We start from the raw sequence: 10,212 nt of genomic DNA on the forward strand, positions 1-10,212 counted from the left end.
TATAAAGTTAGAGCAGATTAGCGCAAGTTTTAGAAAGAATTTATGAGAGAGAATAGAAAAGGTGCGAAGAGCAGTTCTGTCTTTCCAAAAGACTCTCAGAAGTAATGGTTTAAAGAATGTTCTAACCTGAATCAAACTCCTACAAGTAATGTAAACAATTATCTCATTAATCTATGCCTTAACAGAATTCGCCGAGCAATACCAGGCAGCTCCACACCCACCATGTCCGACCTCCAGTTGCAGCTCCCTTTCATCACCACAGGAGACCATTCCTCCCCTCAGCGTAACAAGGAACTACTTGGGACATTTATTCTTGGCATGAACTCCAAAAGACGCTGGCAGTAATGAAAATAGCAACCATAGAGGCATTCAGAGCGTTCACTATGACACTGCAAACATTTGTTCAACTGCCAATTGAATGAGATCCATCTTAGCTAAGAGAAAGATATAAGTGAGCCATAAAGAAGTCAGTACTCTCGGTGTTCAAGGACTTTTCAAGATAAGTGGTCACTAATATCCTCATGCAGTTCTCGTTCGTACTCTGATCCCTTCCACTCACATCTGACTTATGGGAATAGAAGCATCTCCTCAAGCACAGGCCAGTAGTTGTACACAGAAGTTGCACATATATTCATTTCAAATGCCCACTAGTACAAGATTACTTCCTATCACACATTTAGAATCCATGGAAAAAGGGAAACACATCATTAAAACTAAAAGGAAAAAAAAAGTTGATGAACTGAAATGACATTGCATCCAATTACCTTCACCACAAACAGTGGCAATATTAAAGGAAAAAAAAACAGCTCGAATTTAGCTGTGGTGGGAAAGCATTAACACACCTATGCAGTGTGACCGAGTAACCAAACCTGAGGATGCAGAGGCAGCTGTACAGGGCTGACAGGGCTTTTATACAAGAGATCAAGGCACACCATTAGGAAGACTCAAAGGGAAGTCACTTCTTCTGCTCCCTTCTCCAAAAGATCTGATAAAGCATCAGTGAGCTGCAGAGCTTCAGGATAAAACACAACTTTCCTTATAGCCTCCATCTCTGTCATTTGCCATTTTAGTAGTTAGAGCATATTCACACTTATAAGAATCTGGTATGCAAGTACCAATGAGGACAGTATGAAAGCAAAGAAACCAAAGAGAAAACACTCCAATCACAACGTACGTACTGCATTTTTCAACTCTACCTTGAGCAGCTTACCCTGAGGTGACAAACTCTGTACATCTACTTCATCTGTTGCTACGTGTCTGACACTGCACAGCGAACCAGGAGCCGTGAGAACAGTGTCCAACTTTGATAATGATTGTCTTTTCTACCTGAGAGTTAAACTGTTCGCTGCTGAGCATTACAGGAACAAACTTTGCTCAGTGCAGTTCAAGTTAGCTTCACCTAAATGTTCGCAGCTATGGCTTATAGGTTTTTTGATAACAACATCATTTGAAAGCAAACAAGCCACTTCAGAAATTACTTCCAAAGTCAGAGAAATGCTCCCAACTCATAGGATGCAAGAGCAGGAAAGCTCAGGCAGCGACAAACCTGCAGAGAATGCAGGCTGCTTCCTGAACCCAAGAAGGCTCACCCAGCGCACAGAAAGCCTTTATTCTCAAAGTTAACTGTATCAAGCCACCCTCCAAAGATAACCAAATATTTGACTTTCACAAAGACATTAAGCATCTCTAGGATCAAAGTCTTGTTTATCAGGGTATTAAGTCAATTAAATTAACTCCAAGCAGAACAGGGATTTCATCCTGTGAGCTCATCTTGGAAAGAGCATTTCTCACCTCATCACAAGTTCCCTAGCACTGCTTTTACACTGACTTGCAGTGTCTTACTCTCAACTAAGAGCAAGAAAATATCTAGCTGATTGTATGCCCTAAGTCCGCCCATCTCCAGCAAAAATCCCGACACTGAAGTAAGTAATGCAAATCACTTCTTGACCAAAGAAGAAAACCAATAAGTTGATGATGATTTGGGAAAAAAAAGAAGAAAAGTCTTGAGAATTCCACAACAGTAACACTTTATTTAGTAGACAGTTATTAACCTGCTGTAGGAGGAAGTTTGCCAGTCACTTCTGTGCTTTGTACTAGCTAAATGCTGCCAACACCAGGGCAGCCTTTACACTGTCCCAGCAAACAGCCACTGCTGAAGGAAAGACTCACGGACTACAAACACACGTGACAATTTCCTTTATTCTAAATCAACACAGCAGTATGGAGTACATGCTTCAAGTAAACAAGGAGCACTGAAGATAAACTCCTTTCCCTTCACGTAGTACCCAGCTGGCTTTTAGCAGAGCAGGAGGTGTTAGCATCTTAGTGCAGCATTAATCCCGATGCCAAGACATTCTGCAGCACACTGCACTACAACGCTGACCTGGAGGAGCTCTTTGCAATCAGCAAAGCAGAAAAACTTCACTTTAATGTGATTCCTAACAATTCTTAAGAAAGCAAACAGTCGATTCAACAATACTTGAAACTGAAGCTCTCTATCCAAGATAAAAAGTTAAAAATTAGCAACAACACAAACAAGCTGACAGTCACTTCATAAACCCCTTATGTGGAAGAAACACCGTATCCTTACTGTAATCTTTCAGTATTGTTGTTAACTCCTGCTATGTTTAACAGCTTCTGGTCTGCAGTCACTGACTCAAGACACTCAGCAGCAATCCAGCTGCTGCAACAACCACTCCCCCTTTAAGACCAGCACTCTCCTCCCTCCTTCCTGCTTTTACCTCCCAGCCCTCTAAGTGACAGAGCACTTCCTAACACACCACGCACCTTTAAAGACCCACCTAGCATTTCCAGAGTAACCGTGCATTCTGGTAGAAACTAAAAGCCTGGTACGTGTGACCGTCAGCGCAGCGGCTCCAGCAATCAATAATATAGAATCCTTCCCCAAAGGAAAGTTCTGAAGCACAGCGTGGTCGCGTTAACACACGAACGGTGTAGGTTTGGCTGCTTATTCCGTAAGGGCTACTCGCAGAGGAGTCACAGCGCTTGCTTTGGACAGAAGGGCTTATTTCACAGCCGAGATGAGCAGCGCTCATTTCAGCACACCGCCTTCCGTAGGAAAGCTGCACTCAATCACAAAGAGAAACCTAACGAAAACACTGCGTGCGTTTCCAGCGCACGACAGTTCATTCATAGACAGAGCTCCGGCCAAGCGGAGCAGGCAGCCTCTCGTTTCAAGAGCACGGAGCCCCGACCGCACCTCTCCGAGCCCCGGCAGCGTTAGGCACAGGTGTGCCGGCGGGCGCAGTGACGCGGCCCCGCAAGTCGCACGCCGCGCTTCGGGGCCGCGGCGCGAGGACGGCGTCCCGGGGCCCGGCGCGGCGCGTGCAGCACGCGTGGCGGCGCGGGGAGCGGGCGGACCCTCCCACCTTTGTATCGCACTGCGCCGCAGACAATAGGTGGGACGGGGCGCCGAGCGGCGCCCGCCGCTTCGGGGGCTCGGAGCCGCGGGCGAACAAAGGAGGGGGTGATGGGCGCCGGCCGAACAAAGCCGAACGGGGCCGGCGGGGCGGGCAGGTGCCCCCGGCCGGGTAACCCCGCACCTGCGGCCGCGCGCCGCCGGCGAGGCTGCGCTCCTCCCCGGAGCGCGGCCCGGCGGGGAAGGCAGGGCCACCTGTTAGGCCCGGCGCCGGCACGGGTGCGGCGGCGGCGGCACGCGACGGCTCCCCGCCCCGCGGCCGCGCCGCCTCCCGCCCGTCGCGGCCGCGCCGCGCACCCACCTGCTCGCGGAGTTTGAGGAACACCATGGCGAGTCCGCCGCTCCAGCAACCGCCGCCGCCGCCTCCGGCCGCCAACGGCTCGGCCCCGCGCCCCGCCCCGCGCGCCGGCCACGCCCCCTCCTCGCCCGCCGCGGCCGCCGGCGCCACCCCGCGCCCGAGGCCTCGCGCAGACCTCGCGGGCGGCGGCGCGCGGCGGACCCGCCGCTGGGCGGGGATGGAAGAGGCTCCGCCCCCGGCCCCGCCTCGCCGCTCCCCTCGCGGGAGTTCCCCGCGCGAAACGGACGTTCGCGCGCGCCACCAAGGGCGCTTCTGATTGGCTGGTAGAAGGCGGGGCGGAGTAAGGGCGGCGCTGATTGGCGGGAAAGGCGAGGCGGGCTGGAGGGGAAAGATAACGAGAGGTGCTGCGATTCGTTGCCACCGCGGTCTTTGCGGCGTCCTGAGGTCCGGCTGTCAGCGCACGGGGTTGCGGCCGGTGGCGCAGCTGGGCCGGAACTTGGCACAGCTCGTGTGCTGCCCGGCGAAGAAAGCGCTGCCTTCTTGTGGGAGCGCTGAGAGGCGCGGCCCCTGCCCTGCACTGGATTGTTTTCAGTCGCCCTCCCAAAAAAACAGACCGAAGAGATGGGGAGAAACTCCGGAGCTGCACACTGCTGAAGAAGACGGATGGGAACGTTTGAGGTTCCTTGGCTTTTCTGTTGCTTCGGAACAGACCGCGTGTCTTCCAATCAGTAGTGAGATCTGCGTGAACACTTCAGTATAGCGTTACTAAGAAAGACAGTGTAATAAAACGACAACACGCATCCTGTGTGAACACTTCTGTGTCCATTTTTGCCTTCACTGGTGTTTCCAGCTGATTTCGGTCCGATTGTTCTGTATAAAACACTCCAGATTGAACAAAAACACACTGCATGATGCTATCACTAGCAATATCACCTGCTTTACTAGTGTGCCGCAGAATACAGTCTGTGAGTTAAGAGCAATAGAAATGATATAAATACAACCTCAGAAGTTAAATGTAATGCTGTCCTAAAGAAACGAGCACTTCCCATTCATTTATTTCAGGGTAACTTCACCGTTGTTTTTAAAGGATCTGGTTTCACAAGTCACAGAGTAGGTAACTGCACAGTTACCTTAGGAACACGAGCAGAGTGTGTTGCAGAAGTCTATTAATACTGATATGCAAACATGCTGAAAGCTGTGACATTTCTGGCAACGTTCTGAATGTAAATCTGCAGAAGTTGTAACTTTCTGCAACACCTTTTAAATTGGTTTGTAAATTATTAGCAGCACGGCGCTCCTGAGGGCATGCTTTCGGCAGAGTGCAATAGGCTTTGACTGCACAGCTCCCATTAATGTTAATGCTAAATCTTCGTGCTGTAACTTATCCTGCAGTGTGTAACACTACCCAGTGCTTTAAAGATAGGAGCATATGTGCTGCACAGAAATACATAATAGGATTGCTTTGAAGAGACCTCATACTGGAGACGTTTTGTGAACTCATCTGAAACTCATTCATGATTTATTTAGTTTGTCAACAACGCCTGTATGCAGAGCTCTTTTTAACCAAGGGATTCAGCTCCAGCAAGTTGATATTTATTACTTTTTTTTTTTGTTGTTCTTCTGCATGGATAAACAGGCACAGAGGTCAACAGGCTGAGACAAGGTCATGGAGTGAGTCACCACCATGGCTAGGAATAGAAGCCAGGAGACCTGATTGCCACTGCCCTCCTCCAATGGCTATCCTGTGCTCCTAAATCATAGCAGGGCTAAATTTATTTTTACACACAGTGCAGTGTGTCTGAAATCAATATAATTTCATAGTTTCCTATGGAGGGATGCATTTATCTTTATGACCCTGAATCAGCATCACAAGGAGGGGCAAGCCTTCAAATGGAAGCCATGCTCACTTTATAATGGTATACTGGGATAATCATCATAGGGGTTTTTACACATGATCTGACACACTTTATCCATCAAAAGCTAAAACAGTCAAGGTTTTGTAATTCCCAGAGATTACATTTTGAGTCATTGGCTCCATAGTTACAGATTGTAATGGAAACTTATTGAATATGATAATGGCCTCATCAATCACATGTCATCGATTGGCATTTCTAAAGCACCATTATGCTTATAGGTGCTCATTTGAGCAATTTCTTCTCACTTTGGTACAGAGACAGAAGAGAGAGAACTCTTGTGCCCTTCTTACTCAAAGTGCTAGTGTTATATCCGAAGAAAGGCAGGGCAAACACAAGTGTCCTTGGCACATTCAGCAAATGGCAGGGGCCTGCTAAACAACTGTAAGCTCCTGCCAGTCACATGTTCTAAGGAAAATTCCAGTAAAAATGAGAGAAAACAGAAAATAAGGAATATATATAGTAAGGCAACTGTAGCAAGAAATTGTGTAATTGCCTGCATTTTATACGGGAAAATGTGGGTGTTTGAAGGACGGGCTTGGTGTGCTGCACATTACCATCACTATGGATTTTTACGGGGTAACTGTCTTGGCTTGAATTTGCATATTGCAGTTCTTGTTTGCTTAAGATTTCTTCCTATTTGAATAACAGGCAACTTCTTTCTCCATAAAATTCATTTTATCTTCTTCAGCAGGATAAGGTAGACTCTAAAGAAGTCATAAGAAAAGTGTAAAGGACCCTGGGCCAGGGTCTAACTTTTATACAGAGTGAATTTTGTCCCAGATCTCCTTATGATTTCATTGTATAACATGTCTCAAAACTGTCCAGACATGACTGAAGAGTTTGTACACCATTGGGAATGTGGTTATAAAATTCTGATTAGTTGTAAAGCTAAAATGAATACAGCAAAAAACAAAGAAACAGCAAAAACATAAAGACATAGATTGTACCTCTAAATCTGACTGGGACATGGATATAGAAAGAAAAAACATAAGTATTTTCTAGTACTCAATAAATTCCAAGATGACTCTTTCCAACACTCTCAATATCAGCACTCTGTACACTCGTATCAATTTACCTAGAATTAGAGAGGATAGGATAGGATAGGATAGGATAGGATAGGATAGGATAGGATAGGATAGGATAGGATAGCATAGCATAGCATAGCATAGCATAGCATAGCATAGCATAGCATAGGAGAGGGTAGGGTAGGGTAGGGTAGGGTAGGGTAGGGTAGGGTAGGGTAGGGTAGGACAGAACAATTTGTGGAAAACATTGAAAGATATAAAAAATATACATTTATATGTATATATATACATTTTTATACACACACACACACACATATATAATGAAATGCCACACTGTTGCCACATGTACCTCTGAATAGCAAGTACTGGCTAACTGGAAACCCCATTGGGCTATGATTTTGCAAGTTATGTTTTCAGGCTTGGCCAGTTCTTCTAAGAGTAACACTCCAAATGAAGCACCAAATGAATTAGTTTTGGTCAGTCATCCTATCTAGCCAAAAGCTCAAGCATCATGAAAGTCTCACTGGGAGATTCCAAGTGTGCAGGAATATTTTGTCCAAGATGCATTTGACCAGTGCTTTACTAAAGTATTAGAAGGAACTCTGTTGGAAGTGCTGAAGCAAAATAAAGGTTCTGACTTCTGAACAAGAAGCTTCTGAACATCTGAACCTCTTAACTTTATGATTGTGTTTGTAATTCTGATATCTGAGCCAGCTGCTCTGTTAAGAGTATTTCTTCACACCAAAATTTCATCTGATTGAGCTATAGATGCATTACTGACTATATCTTATGTTTTTGCTTTCCAAGTGTTTTGGTTTCAGTGGTGGGCAAAATTATTCCAGTATAGTTTACATATTTGGTTATAAAGCAATGAAGTGGACAGTGATGGGAGGGAGGGGAGTAAAGGAAAAGGCAGTTTTTCCAATAGCCAGAACGCCAGTTCTGAGCACTCTGAAAATGAGCTAACGTATACATAAAACACAACGTAAGCCATCAGAAATGAGGAAGATTTTGGATTCTGCTTTCACACAGACCCCTTTCACACTCGGTACCGCAGTAGTAGATGCTGTGTATATGGGGAATGTGTCCCCTGTGGTAAAGATGGATGAAGATGAATAGAAGCTTGTTTTACTAATATCGTAGTTGCAGAAGTAGTGGTCAACCTTCTCAACTCTCATTCCCCTCAAAGCTGCAAATATAAAGAAAAGTGCAGCAGCTAGACATGCAGATTCTCACCTACTAATAATTTATTGCATGCTGCCATTTCATGTAAACGTCTATTACACATATGAGTGTAGCAATGCAGCTGCATTGCAATATATTGAGAACCTAAATAGACCTTTTATGTTCATAAAATACATGTGCAGACCCCTTAATTGCTACAGCAGAGAGCTTTTCATTGTGGAAAAACGATCACTATACATCCATTGTTGAATAAAGATTCTGTCAGAAGGAATATGTGTCTTTAAAAATGTGGTTTTATTCTCTTGAAGTACGATTTTTTTAATACTTTGATGATGTCTGTGAGGCTACAGCCACACAGATATGTATGTAAACTCTTCTCAGATAAATACGTTTATCATCTAAAGGAATAAAGTGCTTGAGGCAGAAGACAGTAGTCTCTGGGAAATGTGCTGCTGAGAAGAATATATTTGTCAACTGCATACCATAGTGATGCATTTCAGAGAAGATGAAAAGCTTTTCATGACAGCAAAAGATTTGTAACTCAAAGAAGAGAAAATGAAGCAAACAGTTTGCATTTATCTTTGCATCCTAATAGACAACACTATTCCTGTTCTCATCATGTTGTCTTCATTCTCATGATAAAGGATTTCCATTTGTATAAAATATTAATAAGCAACGGAGTCACACAGGTAAGGCTTAGTACTCCTGTTAGCTGCAGCAGTTGCATAGCCAGGCTGATGTATGGTTACTTTGGTCTGAAGGCTTCATTTGTACTGATCCTTGTCCTGCTTTGGACCCAACAGTCAATGTGCAAAGAGAGAATGCATTAAAACCTAAAACCTTATTATTAATTAAGCTTTGATAACTTGCCTCTTCCCACCCTTCCCTAGAACATATGCCTCAACAAATGAAATGAGAGCAGCGTTTCAGCTCTTTGATAGCTGGGTCTGCCGCTATAGCACCAGAGTAAGCGTTCATGCTCTTGTGGGAGGCACAAAGAGCAGGCCCTAAGTGAGAGCAGGCTGCAGGCAGTGTACCCTCTGCTGAGGATCCTCACTGCTGAGCATGTTCTCCCTCTCTGCCTCTTTGAGGTCCTTAACCTGTAGGACATGCTGCATGGCCTGTGTTTGCCCAGACTGGGAGGAAAGAGGGAGGTGAAGGCTGGCTGTGAAACAGGCCTTAAAAAGGAAGACGTTTTCTGCTCAGCTGCTGCTGGGAATGGCACCACGATGTACCACAAGGCATTTGCTACTGCAAAGACCTTACACTAAAAACAAGCGGTGTATGAACTGCGTGTATGTTAACAGGAGAAATGAGAACCTGGAGACTTTTAACAAAGATCAGGCAAATCTATCTTAGGGATAAAACTCATGTTTTTGTGAGGAATGTTGGACCTTTCTGTGACATAAAAGCATTCTCTGTGTTGTACAGCATGGTACAACACACTACAAGCTTGCTTATGATTGTATTTAGACCAACATATATTGCTGGTGTGATGTTTCCTTTACTTTGCAGCCTTTTTAAAATAGTAAAGTATCATACTTCCCTTGGAAAAGCGGAATCACCAACAGATCAGCCAGGACTGAAATGAATGTAATTAAAGCTCTCTTCCTGAAGATATTAACACCAAATATTCCCTAAAGTACTGACTGTGGAGCTCCACATTGCCATGAGGTGGTTTTGCTAAGTTTAAATTTATATGCACTAAAATAGTATAATTAAACTGAAACACTGGAAAAGCTCCATGTAACATATTTGGCAATAGTTCCATACAGGCTACTGGTCTGTGCAGTCCTGTGTTGATTTAGAGAAAGATTTTTCGTATGTACATATTCACATTAGTAGGTGGAGCAGAACAGGAATATGTATTGAAAATGCTGCATAGGTATAGGTTTTTGTTTCTAAACTGCAGGTTTTCCAGATAGATAAAATATTCTAAAATGAATGTATTATGTTTTCATTAATATGTGATGCAATCATACAGTTTGTGTTATAACAGCAAGGTATATTTTGAATATCCTTTAAAATACAAACTTTGGAAGAGAATTTCCACAAGCCATGCCACAGATGCAGTGCTAAGCAGCATCCTCTTTTTGTTTGAAATATGGTTCAGACACACCCACTTGCACATAACTGAATGTTGTATAAATATTTCTATTTCCTTATTGCTTTGTTTAGAGTAGGCTTTTGGCTATATGTGGATTTTTTCATTTTAGTGTTGTTATTCACAGTGGTGCTATGGCTGAGATTTCCTGCCAGGAGTTTCTTTTGTAACTTTATATAAATAGAAAAGTAGCATACTTCCAGCAGAAGAGAATCTGTGTCAGTATGTGTCCCTGTACAGGCACA

At 44.5% G+C, this 10,212-nt stretch overlaps 1 protein-coding gene across 1 annotated transcript in view; it reads right to left on the reverse strand.

The window, feature by feature from the left end:
* The window catches only part of ANKRD28 (ankyrin repeat domain 28), a 108,568-nt gene extending 104,667 nt beyond the window's left edge, over positions 1-3,901 (reverse strand). The window contains exon 1 of the mRNA XM_085226292.1: positions 3,741-3,901. Coding sequence (XP_085082418.1) covers positions 3,741-3,767 — 27 coding nt within the window. The 5' untranslated portion in view covers positions 3,768-3,901. The remainder of the gene's footprint in view (positions 1-3,740) is intronic.
* Positions 3,902-10,212: the final 6,311 nt, after the last annotated feature.

Source organism: Meleagris gallopavo, chromosome 6, assembly GCF_905368555.1.
Source record: "Meleagris gallopavo chromosome 6, MGAL_WU_HG_1.1, whole genome shotgun sequence".
Classification (NCBI taxonomy): Eukaryota; Metazoa; Chordata; class Aves; order Galliformes; family Phasianidae; genus Meleagris; species Meleagris gallopavo.